This window comes from Lichenostomus cassidix, chromosome 5 (genome assembly GCF_008360975.1).
Source record: "Lichenostomus cassidix isolate B80296 chromosome 5, HeHo_3.0, whole genome shotgun sequence".
NCBI lineage: Eukaryota > Metazoa > Chordata > Aves > Passeriformes > Meliphagidae > Lichenostomus > Lichenostomus cassidix.
This window is the reverse complement of record NC_139486.1, coordinates 15,221,866-15,245,074: the sequence shown is the minus strand read 5'-3', so window position 1 is coordinate 15,245,074 and position 23,209 is coordinate 15,221,866. Positions and strand designations below refer to the sequence as shown.

At 43.7% G+C, this 23,209-nt stretch overlaps 3 protein-coding genes across 4 annotated transcripts in view; 1 reads left to right on the top strand and 2 right to left on the bottom strand.

Moving 5' to 3' along the window:
* Positions 1 to 3,968: 3,968 nt before the first annotated feature.
* Positions 3,969 to 5,101, bottom strand: LOC146436020 (uncharacterized). Its single transcript, XM_085061513.1, has 2 exons — positions 4,546 to 5,101; positions 3,969 to 4,456 (listed from the first exon to the last, which is right to left on the bottom strand). The coding sequence occupies exons 1-2, from the start codon at positions 4,781 to 4,783 to the stop codon at positions 4,329 to 4,331; spliced, it is 366 nt and encodes a 121-aa protein (XP_084917639.1). The 5' UTR covers positions 4,784 to 5,101; the 3' UTR covers positions 3,969 to 4,328.
* UBR7 (ubiquitin protein ligase E3 component n-recognin 7) lies at positions 4,959 to 15,602 on the top strand. The gene is made up of 11 exons (XM_085061511.1): positions 4,959 to 5,123; positions 5,450 to 5,583; positions 5,730 to 5,790; positions 6,884 to 6,979; positions 8,074 to 8,127; positions 9,283 to 9,388; positions 10,441 to 10,625; positions 11,174 to 11,305; positions 11,696 to 11,858; positions 12,699 to 12,760; positions 13,548 to 15,602. Exons 1-11 carry the CDS (start codon positions 4,959 to 4,961, stop codon positions 13,638 to 13,640), a joined length of 1,251 nt encoding a protein of 416 aa, XP_084917637.1. The 3' UTR covers positions 13,641 to 15,602.
* A 1,354-nt stretch (positions 15,603 to 16,956) lies between these two features.
* The window catches only part of BTBD7 (BTB domain containing 7), a 55,375-nt gene continuing 49,122 nt past the window's right edge, over positions 16,957 to 23,209 (bottom strand). For both annotated transcript variants that reach the window (XM_085061509.1, XM_085061510.1), the window contains one exon: positions 16,957 to 21,868. In XM_085061509.1, the coding sequence (XP_084917635.1) occupies positions 21,053 to 21,868 (816 nt within the window). In that variant the 3' untranslated portion in view covers positions 16,957 to 21,052. The remainder of the gene's footprint in view (positions 21,869 to 23,209) is intronic.

The following is a 23,209-nucleotide window of genomic DNA, read 5'->3' as shown; positions in this document are numbered from 1 at the left end:
TTGTTTGTCTTTGGTTTAGTGGGGTTTTTAATGCGTGTTTGGTGCCAGATAGCAGTGCTGCTTGTCAGTTGCTGTGGCCTGCTCTCCTGTCCTTCCCTCAGTGTGTGTGTGTTCAGTTCATCTTTCGTTGTCCTTTTATGCTCTGTGCCCTAATTAATTGTTTGTAGCCTGAAAGTTTGGGGCTTCCTGAATGAAACTGAATCCCTTTGTTGTTTCTTTACCTTTGTGTAAGAGGGATACCTCTGGTTGGATTGTTTTTAACTTGATGTTGTAGTTTTAAACACAGCAGTTATATTGTCCAGATGGAATTATTTGAAGAGCCAAGAGCGTAAGAGGAAGCATCAAAAATAGAAAATGATAGAGAACTGTCTAATTCTCTGTTGTGCAAGCATGTGACCCTTAGCAAATTCACCAGCATGCCTGGTGGGATGAGCCAGATGTCTGGACGTGGAGCATGTGCTGGGCATGGTGGGGACTTGTGGAATAGAAGCTTGTGTTTGTAGACTTTTCCATCAGAAGCCTAGTTGTGGATTACAGCTGTTGACAAGCATGTGCTTTGCAACTAACTAAAAAACCACACAGTCTAATTCAAGAAAATGGTATGTATGTGAGGATTTGAGCTGGAAGTGGAAAGTAGCAGTGGAGAGAATTAGTTTAAACTATTAACAGTGTATACAAATACTAGACAGTAGAAGCTGGAGAAGAGCAAAGTTAGCTCTGTTGGTGCTTCCAGCATTTTTGGCACCAGGGGAACATCAACAGGTGAAATTTTACCCACAGGGTAAGTAAAGGAAAGACTATAAATATTAATTATAAATTGGTTTTTACTGTAACGTTTTAAGAAAAGAAGTAGTGAAATAACTTTTAGCTTGATTATTCTGAAAATTTATGGGTATTGTCAAGGCTGATTATCTGAGTCACCGAAAAACTGCCTCTAACAGAAAATTACATCATCTACAGACTTTTGGGATAATCAAGCTTGAAGTTTTGCAACATCCTGAGCTTTAATTTTCTGCCAACAAAGTAAGTAGCTGTAACACAAGGGTGATTAATAATCATCTGATGCCACCTACCCTGTATTTCTTTTTATTCATTTGTGTTCACAAGATGAAGCATTGTCAGACTGCTTGAACATCACTTGAGCAGTCTCAGCGTTAGTTTCTCTAGCTGCTTGACCTTCACCTGACAGTCCCTTCCCATCTCAGGAATGTGTCTGCCACATATTTCTAAGTGCTACTGAGCCTGTTCTTCACTTGCTACCATGGGGGGGAAGCAGGTCCAATGAAGAGTGTAACGTGAGGCTGCAGCCCTTCAAACTTGGACAGAAGTTGCAATAAAAGTTGTTCCTTCTGACACATTTCTTCAAGCAGCAAAGTAGGACTGCAAGTTTCGTTTATTTTTTAAATTAAAAATATGAGGATTGACTTATCCTTGGAACAAAACTTTCCAGTTGGTGCAGAATACATATTATCTCCTAATTTTCTTTTGCCTGGTCCATTGTTTTCTTAAAAGGATGCTCTCTAGTTTATTCCTCTTACTAGTTTCTAAAAAATCTGTTTTATATCAGTCTTTGATGAGAACCACTTTTCTACAAATGACCTAATGCACAAAAGCAGTTCAATAACTTTATCACGTAGTTAAATTTTAAGAACCGACTTACCTTCGCTCTACTTAAAGATAACCCTATGGTGCAGGTTTCTTCTGGGAAGAAGGAACATGCTGCAGCCATAAGAAGGTACTTCTGTTTAACTCGGTCCTCAGAGCTCATGTCTTGTCCATTTGCCTGGTGCATGTGCCCAGAACCACTGCTCAGCTGTTCATACTGCTGAGTGCTAACCTGGTTACCACAAATTAAGCCCCATGATGTCCCAACTGCCAGACTACTGGGTATTTTACAGAGAATCTGATATTCCTAATAGCTTGTGTATAAATTACCTTTTAATATAGAGTGAGTGGGAATTCCATGGGCTGCAATGTGTGAATGGCATTCAGATCCTTTAATGAAAATGATGATTGTGGATCTCCTGGGAGCTAGGAAAGGTCCTGCACTTTTGGACAATGCCCCAATTACTTTGTGTAATGGGATTGCCACTGAGACTGTATACTTGAGACTTTAAACTTCTTTTTTAACACAGAACACTGCAACCTGTTAAGTTCTTTTGTGAATTTAGCCTCAAAGTTGTTTGAACCGGCAAATTCAGTGTTTCAAAACACTAATAATAGAGTATGTCATATAATCCCAGTCTTTGTGAAGGAGACATGCTTTGACATTTTTATTGTTCTGTTTTGTAACTAGTAAAAGTAGTAGGTTCGCATTTAAGTACTACCAAGAATTTAGTATCACATCAGCTCTTTTAATTCCATGCAAACATACCAGCATGCTCCCCTTTATTTTAGTGAGGAAATCCATTGAGCCCCCTCAGGCCAGTAAAACCAAGTTCTACTAATAAGACATGCAAACTGCACTAAACTGCAGATGTGGTGAACTGAGCTTGTTCTGTGCCCACTTGAAGTTTGGTTAAGTACACAAGCACTGCATCTCTCTGAGGTGAAGAATATAGCATCTTTCTTCCATCAAGGCTTACCTCCTCTGCCTAAAACTCAGGGGCCGCAGTTGACTTAGGGCCCCAGATGGGGTTCATAACACAGCTGTAGGGGATTGGGAAGGTAGGGAACCACATCACATTAATGCTTCCTGTGCCTGGTAACCTCGCAGCAGCTCTCAGAAAAATGAAGTCTGTTGAGTTAGGGCACTTCTGTCACAAGCAAACCTGCAACTTAGAATTGCATAAGGTCCCGTGAAGCTCCAGTGCTCCTTTTGTCATTTAAAAGTTCTTGTAGCTACAACAAGGACTAGCAAAGATTCTTTCAAGGCAGAAATTTGAGTGGTTGTTTCTGACCCAATGTTCACTGGTGTTTTCTGGAGCTCAGGTGCTCCTGTGACAGAAAAAAAGAAGTATGCCATTACTGAAGTGTTACCTGCATTTACTCCTGTGCTAATAAAGTGAGGGTCTGTTGCTTTAGACCAAAGGTTTTCAGCATATGACATGCCACTGGATTGTTTACGCAGTTTATACCATTTCTGGAGTGTTTTGTCTGGAGAAAAAGGGAAAACATTGCTCTCAGATGTAGGTGTACAGCAAGCTTCCAAAGCAGCAGAACAAAGCTCATGAAAGACGTCATCACTTTCACACACATCACATGAAATAGCTCTTCTGATACAATAACCAATTTTTTTGTACTAAGTGTTGCCTTTGCCTTTTTGATAAGACACTTCCTGCAATAAATTATCTACCCTAGGATGAAGCATTTTATCACTTTAAGATGCTGCGGCAGCCTGACAAGAGATCAGAATTAGTGTAATTTTCTCTCAGCCTTGTTCCTCAGCAACTAAAACTCCTTAGTGTTCCGAGTTGGTCTTTTCTCCTCAGTTATGCCTCCCATCTGCCAGCAGAATATCTTAAGAGTATCTGAGTACATAAATGTCAAAGACACATTTACTGGACCTCATTTCTGATTCCTCCCTGCATTTTGAACGAATGCAGACAATTTTGTCTTCATAAAAATTCATTTATTTCCACACTTTGCCCTCCATATGTAAGTCTCAAGATTTGCTCAGCTTCCATAATATATAAAAAAACTATGCCAGTAGAACACAAGAAAATGAAAATAACCTCCCAAAATGCTTTTCACACTGTTCATTCAGGCAGTTAAGTTCTGCTGGAGAATACTCTTAGGCTCTACAGACTATCAAGAGTGTTTTATACCTGTTCATAGAGGCATACTTGATTGATGGGTGACTAAAGCTTGTAGATGACAGGCTAAAATAATCTTCCATTGTAGGATTGCACAGGAATAGACACAGCTCTACATGTGCTTGTTGATACTTCAGTGGTCTTATGTTGCTTTTTCTCCATACAAATACAAGTTGTCTTGTACTTTTTTGATATTATACTTGACAAAATAACTACTTTCAGATTTTATTGCTTTATTTTAAAAGTGGTGTCACATTAAAAAAAAAAACTGACTTGGAATAATTTATTAAAAAACATACTAATCAGAAATTTGTGAGAAAAGTCTTATACTTGTCAACTAGTTTACTAAAAACTGTTGTCAGCATAGCGCTAGCACCCCGTAAGCAACCCGCTGCTCGCACTCAGGCGCATCCTTTCGGTAAGGCTTCCGTATTAAAGCAGTGCGGGATGGACGTTTCCCGTTCGAACGGGAGCAGCAGCGCGCAGCAGCCGGCCCGTGCAGCGGGCCCGGGACACTGACAGTCGGTACAGCCCACGGGACTGTCCAGGCGCACACCCGGCCTCCAGCGCTCCTCACGGCTGCTGCACCTTCGTCCGCTTCACGGGAGGGTCATCGCCGCTCGCCGCCGCGTCCACGTTGTTTTCGTCTTCGCTTTCATCCTCCTCCTCGTTATCGTAGTCGTCGTCATCGGCGGCAGCACCTGCCAGAGTTCGGGCGGGTGAACGGTGCGGGGCGCGGGCGGCGCCCCGGGCCCACCGGAGCCCCCTGTGCGCCGCTCCCGCCACTCACCGCGCCGCGCGCCGCCCTCCGCCGCCCGCTCCTCCTCGACCAGCGGCGACAACAGCTCCGCCACGCGCTCCTGCAGCTCGCTCAGGGCCCGCCGGAGCCCGCGCAGCTGGGCGGCCTCGCCCTCCTCCGCCGCCGGGTACGGCACCCGCACCGTCCGCGTCCGCCCGTCGCGGCCCCGCAGCTCCGCTACCAGATGCAGAGGCGGGCCCGGCTCCGCGCCCGCCGCCGGGTCCGCCATCACCGCGCGCCCGGTCACGTGCGGGCCGCCCCGCCCCGCCCCGCCCCGCGCTGACACACCGCCCCCGGTCACGTGGGGCGCGCGCCATTCCGCTTCCGCTGTGGCGCCCCCTGGCGCCTCCTTAGCTCCGCGTTTCCCGCTTCGCTTCGCGCTCCTCGGCCTTCGCGGCCCGGCGATGGAGGCGGCGGCTCTGGAGGGCGCCGAGCCGGGGAGCGGCGGGAGCGGCGCGGAGGAACCCGTGGTGTCCCTGGCGGAGGTGCTGGCGGAGAACGAGGAGCTGGAGAAGGAAGCGCGAGCCGTGCTGGGGGGCAGCGACCACGAGCGCTGCAGTTACTCACAGGTGGGGGCGGGGCCGGGACGCGGGCCGGGGGCGGGGCCTGGGCCGGGGGCTCGGGGCGGGGCGGGGGCGTGGCTCGGGGGCGGTCGCGTGCGGGGGCGGGGCCGGGGGGCGCGGGCCGAGGAAACCTCTCCGTTCCCCGGGCAGCCCCCGTTCCCCGGCAGACCCCCTTCCCCGGGCAGCCCCTCCTTTCCCCGGGCAGACCCCCCTTCCCCGGGCAGCCCCTCCTTTCCCCGGGCAGACCCCCCTTTCCCGGGCAGCCCCCGTTTCCCGGGCAGCCCCCGTTCCCCCGGCGCCCCTCACGCCTTGGCCGCTCGGTGTCCCCGCAGGGCGCCGTGAAGCGGCAGGCGCTGTACGCCTGCAGCACCTGCACGCCGCCCGGCGCCGAGCCCGCGGGGATCTGCCTGGCCTGCAGCTACGAGTGCCACGGCACGCACCGCCTCTTCGAGCTCTACACCAAGAGGTACGGCACGGGGAGCGGGAGAGGCCGTGTGGGACCTTCGCAGCTCCCGCGGCTCTCGATAAACTGCTGGGAATTGCTAAGAATACAAAACCCAGCGTATTCTCGGTTAATACAAACCCTGAAACGTGCTACGTTTTTCTTTCCAGGAATTTCCGCTGTGACTGTGGGAATAGCAAGTTCAAAAATCTGCAGTGCAAGTTACTCCCGGTAAGTTCAGACAGGTTTCAGACATTGAGAGTCAAAATAACAGTGTTGGGAGGTTGGTGCCTTGCCTCAGCCGGTGCTGACTCATGAGACGCCTCCAGTCTTCCCAGCAAGTTAAAAAGGGTGGGAGTATTATGAGAGGAGATAAAACTGTTTAGGGACCAAAGGGGGATGCTGGGAGGAGAAGGAACGTTTGGTCCTTGTCATCCATGAGTGCAGCAGTTCTGCAGCCGTGCTCGGCGCACTTCCAGAAGCATGTCACGGTGTTTCTGCACTAATACATCTCATTAGTTTTAAGCTGTTTCACAATAACCTTTTGGGGTGCACTTTTGCAGTAGCATTAAGAAGATTTAAGGCTGTGCTGCTGTCAGAGGGACAGTTCCCTTTCCTTCTTTGTGGTGGCATTAGTGCCCTAATATTTTTTGATAGGTTGTCAGTGAAGCCTACTGATGGGATGGTTTTTTTACTCTGTTAAGCTGCCTGTACTTTCATACTTGGTGGGCATTTTGAACATGTCCAGTAGCCGGTAATCCTCTGGGAAATAGCAGCAGGATTCTGCTTGGCTTGCTTGCAGTGGTGCTCCCAGGATTATAACAGTCCAAACACAGACAGTGGTTTTGTGTACACCTGTGTTGTTCTGGGAGAACTGGGATGGATCCAGAGCTAGTCAGCCAAGTCACGTGCAGTGATCCCTACAGAGACACCTCTGACAATTTTAAGATGTAACCATTTCTCATTTGAGTCAATAAAATGGATCACCTAGTTGTTCCTTCTGCTTCAGTTGAGTGAAAACTCAGTTGTACAGGTTAAGTGAGCTTCAGCATCTGTCCGTTAATCTGACACCACAGTTGCCATTTGTTACAAAGGTGAGCAAATTGTTTTTCCTCTTTGCTTCTGATCTTCAGCATTCCTCACATACCCTGTGTGCTGCTCACTGTAAAGCAGAGGTGTCCAGAAAACATCTCTCTTTTTGTATATTCAGGCTGATGAAAATAGTGATTGCTTTTAGTAATGACAGGGGAACAGAAACTGGGTTTTTACTGTCTTTTGGTTTTTACTGCATTGTCTATTGAGACATTTTTTCCTTTTCTCCTAGGAAAAGGGCAAGGTGAATTCAGGAAATAAATATAATGACAATTTCTACGGATTGTACTGTACTTGTAAAAGACCTTATCCTGATCCTGAAGATGAGGTAAGAAATACAAAATCCAGTAGCATATATAGATGGTGTTTATGCAAGATACTGTGTAAAGTGTGGTCACTGAGCTGATTTGCAAGGAAGATCCCAATTTAAGAAATCTTATGCTCCTTGATGGTTCTTGTGTGCTGTATGAAGTAATTACTTTATAATTATTTTTTATGGTAAAATATGTTTATGCCTTAAAGACAGATGAGGAGGACAAGCCATCATGTGGACAAAATGGTGCTGCAGTTCTCTGAAGTTGCAGAGTTCCTCTAGGGAATGGGGTTATCCTTGTCTTGAGAAAATGTGTCTAGTGCAGAATAAACGCATTGCACATGTTAGGAGAGACCAGAACCTGCTTCCCCATGCCTGTAGCAATGCTCTGGCAAGGCTTCTGGGATGGGGAGAGCCTGTCCTGTCCTGTAGCAGTAGCTACAGTCCTTGATGGTAGCCAGAACACTTTTTTCTCTCCGAAATATTGAAACGCAGCATGTGCACTCTGTGGTTTGCAGTCAGAGAAGACAGGTGTTTTAATGAACAGGGAAGGCACAAGTCTTTCTGGTACAAAAACAAGCATGTCTTGAGCTCTCCTCTCTAAAGTTCAGGGACAGCTAAGCGTTTCTGAAAAAATCATTAATAATTGTATCATTAATAATAACAAAGCACTTTGTATTGTACTGTGTTGTGACCAGTTAAGTCTGATTCTGGCATTTTCTACAGACCTGATGACAGCAGGAATTTTAGTATCTTTCTTCTGCTGAGCTGTCTCTTCATGCATTTCTGTTTATAGGAAGAAGGATAGCAGTAGTGTGGTAACTTTTGTTAGCTTTTTGTGAGAAAGTCTTGCTCTGCTGGGAAAACTAGTTTTGTGTAATAAATGGGATTTCCACAGCCTCCATCATACGACAAATGACGTGTGCTGTTAAACCTGAGGGAAGCAAACTGACTAACAAAGCACTAACTGTCTATTAATGGCAGCTCCCTGTGAGGGTTGCAGAGGGAAATGCAATTCACTGAGCAGGATTTGCATGATACTGCAGTTTGACACTTGCAAAGGATTCTGGAGGTTGATATTAATGCTAATAATATGATTGTTCATCTAGATTCCAGATGAGATGATCCAATGCATAGTTTGTGAAGACTGGTTCCATGGAAGGGTAAGGAAACTATAAGTAGCAGAACTGCCATTTGCACAGGAGCGAGTTGGTGTTGGTTAGATTTGTGTGGTAATTCTTACTTGGGAAGTTTGCTGCAGTTCTCAAAAGAGATTTATTACATAAGTCCTAACGTATTTTTTTCAACTTAATGCAAAGCAGCATTGAAAGTCTAATCTTGCACTGCTGTCCACTCCAGTTCAAAAATACTAGAAGAGTCCTATCTTTTTGAAGGTTAGCACTGCAGAATAAAGTAATAACTCTACAACTGTCTCTTTAATTGGAAAACTCAAATCAGTATAGTCGGTGAGGAAAAGATTCATACTGAGGCACACCATTATCAACTACCTGAATAGTTCTTCCTTCAAAAGAACACCTTTTAAACTCTTAATTCCTTTAAGTAGCAAGGAACAGACTGTGCTGTTCATTCTTGATTTCAAACTTTGGGGAAGTCTTTTGAAAGTAGCCAAGCACTGTGGTGAGTGCCCTACTTAATTGGTAAGTATTAAGGATTCAGCCTCTTGTGCTTTGAAGGGCACAAGTGAAATTCCATGTTTGAAGTTGTAGGATCAAAGAGTAAAAAAAAGATGATTGGCTTCAATTATGGGTTCTGTTGATAAACTTCTTTTGTGAAAGTGTATGAGTGAAGAGTACTGTGCTGCATACTATGAGCTTTGCAGGAATGTTTTTTCAGAAGAAAGCCACTAAGTCTTTTAATTGCCCAAATAATTCTCATCAGTTTATGGATAGCTTTGGGACTTGATTTTTCTCAAATTCAATGTGTGATCAATATGAAGATTTTACAATCCCTTACATATAAGGAAGCAATCATAAAAAGTTATTTAGGAGTTGAAATGTGCAGCATACAAGAGGTATCTTCATCTGTCCTATGTTTAGGACACTTTAGAAGAATATTGTTTAGAAATGAGATTTCTGGGTATGTGGAAGACATAAAAGGCTGTAGAGAAACAGAAAATTGAGTTTTACCCTGGAATTTTTATCAGCTCTTTCCAGTCTTCAGTTGTTCTGATAATCATTGCAAGAGTGAGTGCTTGTGCCAAAAAAGTGATGGCAGCTGATGTTTTCCTTACTCTAAATGTGGAGTCTGTTAATTGTCAGTGAATGCTTCACTACTATGTGCTTGTTTCTTTCTGGCAGCATCTCGGTGCAATTCCCCCTGAAAGTGGAGACTTCCATGAAATGGTGTGCCAGGCCTGCATGAATCATTGCCATTTCCTATGGGCTTATGCATCGCAATTAGCAGGTAAAGAAAATAAAGAGATCTGAGCTGGTATTTTGTTAGCATATGTTTCTCATACATGGTTGGTTAATGACATAATCCTGGTTTTAAGTGGTTGGAGAAATGATACTCATTAATTGTATTGGACAATCACCTTCAGCAGTGGAACATGGGGCAGCAGTAACTTGTATAAAAAAATAGAGCTGTTTTCATTCCTAAATCTTAATTCTCTGGTGCTCACTTTTATTTATTTTATCAAAGATGTCTAGCACAAGATGGATGAAAATTCAATACTTCACTCAAGGAGCTTAATTTCTAAACTGGATCAAAGAACTGAAGAGCCATCACAGGGGAAGCAGTGAGACAAACAGTTCTTACAGAGGCTCTGAGCAGCAAAGAGTGAATGATAGAGTGACCGGAAGGGAATATGATTAGCCTTAATCTGAGTAGGACTGTGCTCAGAGCACATGTTCCCTGTGGTCACACCAGGCTTCTCTCGGACTTAAAAGAGTAGATGACTTGATCTCTGTGGAAAGGGTGGGGTTTTTATAGTCTCCTAAATACTGCTTGTATCAACTGCTGATTGATATCTTGTGTGCCCAAAATTTCAGTGATATTTTCAAGGATGGCAACCCAGAGTTCTCATCCTTCTAATGTAAATAGTACAGAATGCGGCATTTGTCTGTGTTTGGTTTTCCTCTTAACCAGCTTTGTCACAGGGCAAATACTTGAATTGGCATCAAAACAAAAACTTGTTTTAAGTAAACCAGAGGTTACCGTAGTTAATCTGTGATGGTGTTTTTGGGAGGTGTGTCTGGAGAAGATTAAAAGCTCTGACACAGTCAGCAAAACAACATGTGATAGTTACTGAAACTGTGATAGCTAGCAAGGGCTGTCAAGACAGACAAGCTTCTTTGTAAAGAACTCTCTCAAATTGTGATACACTTTTCCATCTCCTAGGGCTTAGATTTTGGGAAGCAGAGTGTTTTAGAATAGGAGAAGCAGAGTAAACATCTGTCGTGACATGTAAGTTTTCTGGCGCGGTTTTTTCACTTATATGGGTATGTGTCTTCCAGTTCCTCCTTTGACCAAACCAAACTCCCTTGAAGATGAAGGGATTGTCCTGAAGGTGGAGGAAAGTGAAGAGCAGAAGAAAGAAATAAAAAAAGAAAGTGGAGTGGAACACCAAGACACAAAGGAGGAAAAACAATTGGAACAATTTAATGAACCATCCACTAGCTCTGGGTCTGCCTGTCCTGAGGTAAAATGTACCTTCTTTTCTGACCTGCACGTTTTCACAGTGCTGATAGTTGAAGTAAAGCCTACCTCGCTCTGTACAGGCTCGGGGAAAGGGTGGCTGTGTTCTGTCTGTTCCTGTGTTCCTCTTCAGTCACTGACCCTTCAGACCTGCAGTCTCTGTGGAGCACAGTCTGGGCTGTGGAGCAGGGCTGTCAGGAGGTCTAATCTCTGTTTGCAGATGGGCTACATCTGTCCCTTCTTGTCAGCCACCTGGCCACTACACTGGGGTGACTTCTGTTCTAATATGTGTTGTAGCTGCACTTGCATGATGGTTCAGCCCTGAGTTCTTAAATACTTATGGTTATTGCAGTAAATTTCTACAGAATTTTCCAGTGGAAATTGCTGAAACCACATCAGGATTCTCATGTGGATGGTAATATAGGTTGTTTATAAAAATAAATGTGTTTGAGACAAAAGAAAAATCTTGCCTAAGGCAAAGGACATGCCGAAAAGAACAGGGTGTCTTTGAAGTGACATCATAGAGTGCTGAACATTCTCATTTTAATTCAGGTAGTTGCTAAGAGCGAGGAGCCAGTCTGCAAGCTGAAAGAGCTCCAAAGCAAGCCATTTGTAAAAAAAGATACTGCCACCTTTTGGCCATCGAACTGGAGGAGCAAATTATGCACCTGTGAAGACTGTTTGGTATGTACACTCTCTTCATTACTCTGTGGGAGAGGCAGGGAGGAGCTCCCAGACAATCATTGAGGAGAAGCTTTAGGTAAAATCAGTGTAAATATTCTTAATGCTGTGTATAAACACTGAAACACCCCTTCACTCCACATAAAGATTCAGGCTGAATCCTATGGAATTAATATCGCATGAAAGGGCTTCTAAATGTTTGTATTTTCTTTGCTGCTTAAATCCAGTATTGTTTTGGAAGTTGTTATGAGGAGATTCTGAAATACTGGATACAAATTTACCTTATTTTTTTATTGTTGTTATTTGTGATACTGAAAACAGAAATGACTAGGGGAGAGCACCTTCATCTGAGAAGTTTTGTTACATAACAGTGAATTTGACTTGATTCTCCAGAAAATGTATTCAGAGCTTGAAGTCCAGTTCCTGACAGATGAATGTGACACTGTCTTGGCTTATGAAAATAAGGGTACCAGTGACCAAGAGACAGAGAGGAGAGATCCTTTAATGGACACCCTTAACAGCATGAACAGAGTCCAGCAAGTGGAACTTATCTGTGGTAAATACAACTTCATTTTTAGAATCTGCCTTAACACACTTCAACTGAACAGTTTGCCACAAGAGATTGGTATCAGGCCTTGCAGTGTAGTGTCAGGCTGTTTTTGAAGTAACATGCAGACAACTGTATGATAGGTTGCATGCTTCAGGATTGGTCCTCTCTGGCCTGTCATTACAACTTTTAATTTGCAGTGAGACACTAGATGGTGTGGGAACCTTCACACTGTTTAACATCTTAGCTGTTGTATTGATAGTAATTTATTGTAGTGTGAATATTTAAACATTAATTTGAACTTCTGCTGTCTGGCTGATTTATCTCACCCTGTTCTGTTTGGCAATCTCCTGTTGTCTGGGGAGTGCCAGCTAGGCGTCCCCTGTAGCTCTGCTGCAGAGCTTAGTGGCAAGGCAGTGCTGAGATGTTTTATACCTGGAGCTGTGTTTCTCTTTTCTAGTGAGGGCTCTGCACTCTGGCAAGGACAGTTGCCCAATCCTGAGTTACAGGCTGGGCTTTCCACCACGACGCACGTGTGCTTTGCACTGGGGAGCTGGCAGCAGGGGCAGTCATGTAGTTAATGGTACTAATTCCCTCACTGATCTGTGTACCTTTCTCTGAAATCAACCCAAACAGCAACTCACACTACAAAAGTTTGTCTCATAAATTATTAGGCTTCTCATGTTTACATTATTATTATTACTTATAATCTAATTGAAACCTAGATCTGTCTGAAGTAAACCTAACAGAAGACAAGAGGAAGTAAAACAAGTTGTGTTCTTGAGCCAGTGTTAAACTAAAACTGAGTATCTTACTGTTTTTTTGTTTTGCCTTCACTTTGCCATCCAGAATACAATGATTTAAAGACAGAACTGACTGACTATCTCAGGAGGTTTGCAGATGAGGGAACGGTAAGGTTCAACTTCCAGAATTTGCCAGAAAATGTGTTTTAAAGAATTGTTGAGGGCTGGGTGGTGAATACCATGATGCTTGTGTTGTAATGTTTTTTCCTGTCTCTTGGAGTTGCTGGTACTGCAGTAGAAATTAGAAATCCCTGATTTCATTCGAGTTTAACAATTCCTTAATTACATTGTTGAGAGATAACAGGGACTTTACAGAAATCTATCTGCAAGGTACTGAGACCAGGTTTTAAATTTAAATGAAACTTCTATTGCTCTAGGTGAAATATTCAGGGAGTAAAGCTCTTAACTTTTTTTGGTTTTTTAGATTGAATCTAAAACCTTAGAAGAATGAGGATTGATTATGATTGTCAGCCTTGTCAGTTGTTTTCCTCCAGGAATTTGCATGCTGTTATTAAGTAACACTTGCATTTTGTTGGCTGACTTGCTGTATTGCCATTCTTAGTTAGATTGAAATGACCCTGAAGTGAGCTACTGAAAATCTTGCTTTGTGTTAAATTTTCTGATGGTAAAAGCAAGAGGTCAAAGCCATTAAAATACTGTTGGGAGCTTTGCTCCATGTGTTTGTTCTGCCTTTGGAGAACTCCTTTCCTTGTTTGTATTATCTCTAATAGAATTTGGGCATTAATCCTCTCCTTTGGGTGCAACAGGAGAGCTGTACCAGCGAAATTTCAGGGTATTTGCTTTTCTGTGCTTTGTGTATTATGTGTGGGGATAAAACAGGATCCTTTAATTAAGCTCTTGCACCACAACTTGGGTTTCATACTGTTTCTCCTAGGTGGTTAAAAGAGAAGACATTCAGAACTTCTTTGAAGAATTTCAGTCACGGAAAAGGCGACGGACTAACAGGATGCAGTACTACTGTAGTTAGACGGAGAGGGTTTGGGTCTGAAAGGACAAGTGGGAAAACAATGTTCACTGGCAAACAGAAAAGGCATCTTCAGTTTTTGGCTTCTCATCAAAATCCAGCTGTCCAAGAAACATCATCATTTTGTCTTATACTTCCTTTATTTGTAGCACTTAAAACATGTTGTTAACAAATCCTTACACTGCAGTTAGAGGGTTTTAGTGCCGATCGACTTTGCATTCCCGTGAAAGCTGGCCTGGTCTGCAGGGAGAGGAGGGCTGTTAGCAGAGCAGTGAGTGCTGCTGCTTCCCTTAGCCTCTCGCCTGCTTACTGCACTGCCGCTGCGTGGAGCTGTGGCTGCGCTAAACCCGCCCAGGCTCTGCCCTGCCCTCGGTGCCAGGGAACCCGCGCTCCCGGCTTGCCTGCTTGAACGGCTCTGTCTCCTCCCTTCGGGCTTTAGGGACTCTGGCGAGAGCTCCCAGCACCGAGGAGCTGCCTGTTCTGCCCCGGGGCTCGCGGGCTCAGGGGCTGGAGCCGGCTTGCCTGTGGGTGAGCCCAGCGCTGCTGGGGAAGCACTCCTTGGGCTGCTCACAGATGGGAAAGCAGAGGTTAGGCTTTAGGCAGAGTTCTAATCTGGTTTTATACATTAAAAAACTTATTTCTAGTATTGGACAGGGGTGGTTTATGTGGAAAAAAGTTGTCATATGATAATTCACTCATCAGAACATGAATATTAGCTAGGAGGAGCTACTAAATTACAAGCTAAGCATTGGGGGGTGTTTCTTATATGCTTTGATTTTAAAAACTAGCCTACAGCAAATTCTTGTACTTTATAAATGTTGCTGAAAACACTGCAACATCCAGGTATTTTGCTACAGTATGGAATGTTCTTTTTATAACCACTGTGATAAATCATGGGACAGGAGATGTTTCACCGAGTTTTAAGACTCTACACTTAGCTGCAATTAAGAATTAAAATTTTTTAAGTTTGGAGCCTAATGTAGATAGACCCCAACACATACATTAAACTTCTAGTTTTTGAGGATTTCTATACCGTGGGGTAGTATTCTGCTTCCGTAATCATGGATTTTGAAAAGTAGACCTTTATTGTTCTCACTATTAACTGTTTCTGACCACTTTATTTACAAACAGTAGTTTAGCATAGATGCTCAGCTCAGCAGTTTCATCATAGAATATGCTGAGTTGGAAGGGACCCATCAGGATCATCGATTCCAACTCATGGCCCTGCACAGGACACCCCAAGAATCACACCATGTGCCTGAAAGCATTGTCCAAATGATTCTAGAACTCAGGCAGGCTTGGGGCTGTGACCATTTCCCCGGGGAGCCTGTTCCAGTGCCCAGCCACCCTCTGGGTGAAAAACCTTTCCCTCATATCCAACCCAAACCTTCCCTGATGCAGTTTCATACCATTTTCTCGAGTCCTATCACTGGTCTTGAGAATGAAGACATGAGTACTTGCCCCTCCTCTTCCCCTCATGGGGAAGTTGTAACTGCAGTGGGGTCTGTGCCCTCAGTCTCCTCCAGGCTGAACAGACCAAGTGACCTCAGCTGCTCCTCACACAGCTTCCCCTCAAGGCCCTTCACCATCCTCGTGGCCTTTGGACAATCTCTAACAGCTTTGTATCTTTTATATTGTGGCACCCAAAGCTGCCCCCAGCACTCGAGGTGAGGCTGCCCCAGAGCAGAGCACAGCAGGACAATCCCCTCCCCTGGCCGGATAGCAATGCTATGCCTGATGCCCCCTAGGACAGGGTTGTCCCTCCTGGCTGCCAGGGCACTGCTGACTCGTGTTCAACTTGTCACTGACCCCCAGGTCCCTTTCCTAGTTGCTTTTAAATTTAACTTTGGGTATTGTACATGCTTTGTTTTTTTGTTTGTTTTTTTTTTTTGTAGCAGCTGTTACAGGAGTTGTAACTGCTCATCTAACTACAATATAAAAAAATTAAAGGACTCTTCAATGCGTGCTGTCTTGTTTTTTCTCAGTGCTGTTGTAGTGTTTTGTTTCCATCCACAATCCAGGCAGACACAGGGAGCCCAGTGATGACCTGTTAGCCAAGCCACCAAGGTGTATAGTGGGGGCTCAGTCAAGGCCAGGATTCCTAGACCTTTGCCTCCACCTGACCCAGGTGTGAAACAAGAGATTGCAGGCTGCTGGCAAGTACAGTTCAGAGCAGGATGGGGTCATGTTTCCAATATATTGCAGTTTTTGTAATTCACTGAAGGGCTAGAGGAGAGGGTACCCAAAGGCACTTGTGTCCTGCACAGCAAATAAAGCAATGAAAGGCCCCAGTGCGCACAGAAATGCTTTATGGCCCAGTACCAGCCTCACTGTGCTTGAGAAAATAGAGCAGTGGTGGAAGGAGGCAGGAGTTCAAATGTGGAATTGCTGTGGCTTCAGCTGCACAGCACAGGGCCAGCACTGACCATGAGCCTGCACTGGGGCAGGGTTCCACTGAAGGGACCCAGCCCCAACAGTCCTTTCCAATGCCTAAAGCCTCCCCTTAGCAGAGACAGCAGGCATCCTCTCCTTTGAGGCTTAGAAGCACTGTTGCAATGTGACAGCCTGAACCAAAAATGTTAAAATTGTCTAATTTAGGAAGCTCCTAAAACTTATCTTCCTGGGTGTGGGAGTGAAAGTGTCAGTAATTATCATGTGGGGCCACAGCTCGCTCTCCTCTTCCACCTGTGCTCCGTGTTAGGATGCAACTTGCAGTATTTGACTCTCGTACATCAAAGTGAGACCAGGCAAGTGGCTGGATGACACTTCTGAATTTTAGTCATTGCTCTGAAGCAGTGAGGCACTTCCTTCTGTGCAAGAGACGTAATGAGCAGTCAGCTGGAATAGTCAGCAGGAAAACTGCCACCTGGGAATGCTGGGTACTGAACAGATCTGTCCAGCTGCTCTGATGAGAAAATGATTACACACTTGCTGGACCCAGGGCTGCACCCCACAGCCCCAGTTCTGAGCACTCTTAATACCTTTCACAGGGCATGGCTGCAGTCTGGCTCTAGCCAGAACTCACAGAAGTACTTGAATGAAATGCTTTTCATTTTTAGTAACTGCCTGATCAGAGTGGCTGATTTCTTTTACACTGGTTTATATCGTGTCTTTGGTGTTCAGAGCATTACTGTACACCTTTTCCCCCAGCAGGAGCAAATCTTCTCAGTTTGAGGAGCCTTTACACCCGAGGGTGCCATTCTGTCTGTACTGCTGGGCTTCATTCCCCAGCCCTGGGCACTGCAGTCTGGAGCCAGCAGGGTGGGCTGGTGGGTGCAGCCAGCCAGCAGCAGGTCAGGGGAAGCAGAACACAACCACATTCTATACAAGCCATTTATTTGAAATGCCAACTATATGTAGGATAAAGTCAGTGTTACATGCTTCTCAGCAACAGTAGAAAAATAGAACCAGTGAAAACCTTTTTACAACTGTAATGGTACTCAAAAGAGAAATGTATTGTTTTCCAATGCATCACACAAGACTAGAATTCAAGTTTGGAGGTACCTAAATAAAAATACTATTTTTTTTTTAAAAAACACTATGTACAATTGAAGCGTAAACAAGTTTTACAAAGTACTGGTTATGCAGGTTGTAGAAAAAACACTTGCATAGGACATGAAGTCAGTTTAAGAAAGTTTTCTGAGCCTTTAGCATTGAAGGCACTTGACTTTATACCAGTAACAACACAAGGACAAGAAACAAATCCATAACACTGCCAAGGGCAGGGCTGCCTTCTGGCAGTACAGGTAATTACAGAAACCCCAAATGTGGTTTTACAAGTTTCCCTCTAAGCTGTTCCCTGCACCCAGCAGGGCTCAGCACCACCTCTACCATAGAAGCATAGAATTATTAAAAGAACAGTGCTTCAAAACAGCATTAGTGTTCTTTCCAAAAAAAAAAAAAAAACCCACCCAGAAAAACAACCAAAACAACCAAACCAAAAACCCAGACAAAACACCCAACCTTCCCCTAAAGCCCCCCCAACCCCAAACCAAAGGAACCCCTAAGACATACATTTGGGACATTCCAGGACCAAAACCCAAGGCTTACAAGTACAGGTGGCCACAGCCTTAATTTTCATAAGTGAAAATCCTTAAGAACAGGAAAAATACAACAAGAAACTGCCAATCAACACAGCAGTTACTAATACACAACTACAATAACTCCGTGGAACAACAAAACATTTCAAAGGAAGAATGTGTCTCAGGAATTAAGTTATTCATCCATATATTAAGGAAAAGAGGAGTTCGGTTTGGGGAAAGGGGAATAAGACGTTTTTGCATGTTGCTCACTAAATGCAAGTCTGAGCTCATTCTTTAATAGAACAAGGAGCATGAGTCTCCCTCATTCAAGAAAACTTAATGTTTATACCTCTATCTTCAAGCAAAATACTCAATAATTTGTCATCTCCATCAAATTTATAGGAGGAAAAGGTGTCAATTTCCAGCCTAATCAGAAAGTGCTTTATGTAAACAAGGAGCTTCTGCACCAAAGTTTCAGTAGACAGAGAAGAAGGAGTAGCAGGTAGCACAGGTATGTGTGTTGTGCGAGTGAGATGGAGGATGAACACTGGCTTCTGAATAATGCTACCATGAAAAATGGGCTCACCCCTCCCTCTGCACATCCTAAGTAGGAAATCCTTCTCTGGAGTACAAAAACCAGTTCCAGTAATTCAAGAAATCCTTCTTTTCCACTTCAACCAGCTGCCATTAGCTGCCATCTTCTTCCCAACTCAAAATATACAAGTGAAAATACAGATTGTCTACATGGCCTGATTGTCTTTGTGACCTCTTTCATTCTGCATCTACTTTTAAACACGTTATTCTTTTTTTAATACTGCTCAGTTCCTGAGACTTCAGAAGCAATTTTGTATTCTAAAACACAGACATGTCCTCCCCAGAGGCATTTCTCACCAGCTTATTCCAAAGCCAAAGCATTTCATGATTTCCCTCAAACCATAACCTCAAAACTTCTCATCTTCATCAGCCACACCCCCCTCTAAATTTCAAGCTTTAAAGTTCTATTTGTAGATCTCAGTCCCACCTCTGTCCAGGTACACAGTGCCACATCAAACTGTGATAACTAAAACAAGTTTCCTAAAGTACATCTATCAGTTTTAGGTAAAAATATTGAGAATAATCAGTCTTCTGAAGACAGCTGTAACTTTTTAGTCATTAAGCTGCCAACACACACAAGTCCAGGGAGTTCCAGGGTTCTTATGTGTGATCAAAGTTACTGGTTCTAGTGAGTTGATCTCACACTGGTGAGGATGAGATCCTCGAGTGCAGTTAGAGCTATGCAGTCAGACAGCACCATGCTCAAATCTTCAGCAGAAACCCAATGAGCCTCAGTCCCTTAACCTGCAGCAGCACCATCCCCCCACTGACACCTTGCATTTAACAGTGTCCTACACTGCAGTCCCATGGAAATCCCACAGATGGGTTATGAACCCAGGACTGTGGGCAAAAAACACGATTTGAAAAGCTGACAAAGGAAAAAAACCAAAAAACCTCCCCTCACCCACAAGACACATCACCCGCACAGTTTAGCCAAGCTTCTGCTCCAATCCTACACCATGGTTTCCATGGCTGCATCTCAAAAGAAGCACCTGCAGAGCTTCCACAGAAGCAGTTCTCTAGCTGTGTATGCAGGAGACATGGGGTTTATTGGTTTGAAGACCCATATCTTCATTTAAATAGAAGCTGTTTGGTAGTTTGGAAATGCAGTATTCAATATATTTCAGAAACACTGTGTTGTTACCAGGCCCTGCATACTTTAATGAAACACATTAGGTAAAAATCTGCTGTCAACTAAAACCAAAATTTAAGTTGCAGCAAGATTTCTGTTAAAACAGTATTAAGCACTTTGAGCTGCAGGAAACAACCTAACTCTAAAGCAGTCCTTAGGCCACACCTGGGACTACAGTTTTCTGCTACAGGGAAACTCATTACAGACACTGCATTTAAACCTGCCTAAACAGGAGTTTACCAGCAATCACTACCCTGCAGTGGCATCAGATCCCTATCCTGCATGCAATGAATTTGTTGTTAAAACTACACAGTGAGTATTAGGGATGCACTTGATAACCGTAACCATTCCCCTGGTGCACTGCTGAGCCCTGCCCCAGCAGCAGGAGCCAGCCCAGATCATCCTTCCATCCTCACACCCTCTCCACAGGGGAACCTCATTTCTGTGCTTTCAAAAAGCAAAGCTGGGCAATGGAGGCATCATTTCAGAGCACCAAAGCTTCACACAACACACGTGGTGATGCTCAAGCAGTGACTCTTCACTTGGATTCTGCTCACAGAACAGCTGCACCTGTGGAGCCAGTGCCATGTGAGGCCAGGTAAGAACACTGAACGTCACTAAGAGTGAAGCCCTTTTGTAAGCACAGGCAGGAGAAAGCAAGGCCATGGGTTGTCACCTCCCACATGTTCAGGTGACAGCGAAGGTTCTATGCCTCGTCTTCCTGACGCTACACGAGTCAGCAGGAATCTGCTGATCTGCTCTTCGCTTACCCACGGATCAGCAGCTGGAAGAACAAGTAATTACTGTAATTTTTATACTATTCCTAGATTTATTTCTGAATGGGCAAATCAACAATTCTAATCTGTCTAGTAAGTGCTTCCAGGTGATCATGGAGTCCTCCATGGTCACAGCTGAAACAGAAGTAAACAGACTCAAAGTGTTACATTCCAGTGAATTTCACGGGAATCTGGATTCCTAAGTATCCCTCTGGATTCTTAAACACTCAAATATAATTCTTGAAGTGGGTTTGCTGTCTATATAAAGATAAGACCAGCTGCCAGAACTTTTCAAACAAAAAGACTGGATTCTTGCCACAGTCATAAAAATCAGGAAGATTTCAGATTTAAACAAACCAAAAAAAAATCTAACCAAAAAATGTAGGTTTTTTGATGTGCTGTTCTTTGGAATTCCTATAATTAAAAAATAAACACGTTGTTATTATCTCATAAGAAAATACATTTCATAATGTGCAACCCAATGCACATAAGGAATCAGCGTGTGAAAGGGTAAATGCAAAAGTATGAAAATACAGTCCTTTAAATGTGACATTAAAGTTTAACATATTAGTACAAAACTAATACACTAAAATAGATGTACAGGTGCAAAAGGCTACCAGGTTGTAGAAAAAAGGTACCAGTTTTTGTTTCTTTAAAAGGCTTAATTAAATGTGCTCCAAAAAAAATCGCAACAAAATAAAAACAAAAGCAGCATTAAAACCAAACTGATAACATGCTGTCTCTAATAAAGCAATGTATGTACAAAAGAAGTGAGCAAAGCTGAATTTTTCTGCTGGCATGAAAGAATTTATCTGACAGATGTCAGGCCAAAAGTTGCAAGGAATGGGATGTTTACAACTCTTAGGCACAGAGAAATAGTGGAGGTTGCTTTCATAGGGCAGATTTTTTATACAGGAAGTCTGGTTTGTTTGGAGACCTCCTTCCTCTGCTTACTCCATCTTCCCTTTCCAAATCTGCATTTCTCTGTGCTCCATGTTCCAATGGCTCATCATCTGCCACTCTCCTATTGGGTCTCTCTTCTGGCATGTCAGAGTTGTATGCAGAGAGTGAAGGTCTGTTGGAGGTTAGCCCATAGGTTAAATCCGTTTCCATTTTTGTTCTTCCCCTGACGTGAACAGGGCCATTCCCAGCATTTTCCTGGGTGGCCAGTGCCAAGTCCAGTCGCTGGGGAGGTTGTTCTAAGACATCGAGGTGTATTGGCTCATTCTTCTGCCTGTGTTGATGCCCATCTTGCGGGAGCAGGTATTCCCTCCTAGAATCCTCTTGCTTTTTAGGAGATATCTGGGAAGGTAGATAGGCTGACTTTAAGCCACTTGGTGATGCCTTATTGTGGCTGTACAAATCTGGGCCAAAATAAATGCCTTGTGAAGGTGAAGGACTGTGCCTGTTGGGTGCTGGGGTGGAGGGTCTGCATGCAGCATTAGAGAAGTCATAGAAGTCAGGATATTCCTGCGGATTTTCTCGAGCATCTATTTTTTGCTCTATTGCATGTTTTTTCCGAGCAGTAGGCATGTGTCTGTTCTGAATACATGAAATGTGCTGGGGTGGGCCAGGCCCTACCTCTGTCACCGCCTGGCTTAGCTCCGTGTCCACCGTGAGCTCTGGTAATCTTCTGTCTTTCAAAGACATTGCTGACACACCCATCGCGATGTCTGGCATCAGTTCATTTAGCAAGGGCTGAGTACACTGGAAAAGAGAACAAATTGGTCCATGAAAACAAAGACAAAAGCTAAACACAAACTGTATTTAGGACTGTTTTTATAAGGGTTGGGGTTAATGTCAAGACGTAAAATGTCAAAATGTCATTTTCTTAACCTATTTTTGCCTTGCCAACTTCAGCCTGCAAGTTTCCTGCACTGTTTAAAGAACACATCTTTCCACCAACCTTCATCTTCCTGCTTCTTTCCTTCATGACACTGCTGTGTCACAATTATAGCTCCCCTTAAATGCACCTTGCCTTTAACACGCAGTAAAGGCCACTGCACTGTAAACCTTCTTAAAGGCAGGCCTGCTTTAAGCCACTTATAATCATCAACCTAAACAAGGTACTTGGTGCAGAATGTAACAACTGGCTTGTCTCAGCACACAGTTTCAGTGCAGGGAAGCCACAAAATACGTGTCATCGCTATGGACAGAAGTGTTCTGCTTGCATCCCCCGTTTTAAAGTAACTGAAGTACAGACACGTGTGCAGGACAGCCTCAGGGCTTGGGGCAGCATCAGTTACAGGGCTGACTAGATCCACAGAGTACACAGAGGATGTTGCATGGTGTTTTTCTCACCTACCCCATGCCTGCCTCAGTGCAGAACTGCTCATACTACAGCCTTGCAGACACAAGAGTGAGAATTTTTACTTACATTTATCATTTCTCATGAAAACAACTTTAGTAATCATTGATTAATAGTAATCCACAAATTGCGGGAAGAATACAGGACAAAAATATCACCTATATTAAGCCTGTGTTCCCCCTTGCATTAGTTAAAGACGTATTCTAACAGAAATATTTCTGATATGAAAAAGATTACTATACAGCTTCCTTAGGGAAATCAGTATTGATCAAAAGAGTGACATGCTACAAACCCCACCTATGAACAAACAATGGCACACATTTCTTATCTGAAATGATATAATTTATTCTAAAATAGAAAAATAAGCACAATATATTTTAGGCAATTGCTAATGGGGCAATAATAAAATCCATTTTTCCAATCAGAACTTGAGGATCAAATCTGTAGCTAATGTGCCACAACTATGCACTGACAGTTTTTTCACTGCAGAAATAAATTACCAAATTCTTCATTTAGCACTTCCTGTGCTTCACAAAGCTATGTCTTTATTTGGTATCTTGCAGTTCATTGTTTTTATTGCATCATATTGTAGTTCAGCACCTATAATGACTGCTTTTAAATGCTGTAATAAACCCCTTTGTATCAGCAATTACCAATTCGTTTTCAAATATTTCTCAGCTGTAAAGCTTTCACACTCTTCACACATGTATAAAGACAACCTCTTTCCTTCACACTACTCA

Excerpts from the sequence above, each read along its gene's own strand:
- LOC146436020 (XM_085061513.1), bottom strand. The coding sequence starts at position 4,783 with ATGGCGGACCCGGCGGCGGGCGCGGAGCCGGGCCCGCCTCTGCATCTG. Across the intron at positions 4,457-4,545 it reads GGAGGGCGGCGCGCGGCGCG|GTGCTGCCGCCGATGACGAC; the intron begins GTGAGTGGCGGG and ends GAACTCTGGCAG.
- UBR7 (XM_085061511.1), top strand. The coding sequence starts at position 4,959 with ATGGAGGCGGCGGCTCTGGAGGGCGCCGAGCCGGGGAGCGGCGGGAGC. Across the intron at positions 9,389-10,440 it reads TTATGCATCGCAATTAGCAG|TTCCTCCTTTGACCAAACCA; the intron begins GTAAAGAAAATA and ends TGTGTCTTCCAG. Across the intron at positions 12,761-13,547 it reads GGTTTGCAGATGAGGGAACG|GTGGTTAAAAGAGAAGACAT; the intron begins GTAAGGTTCAAC and ends TGTTTCTCCTAG.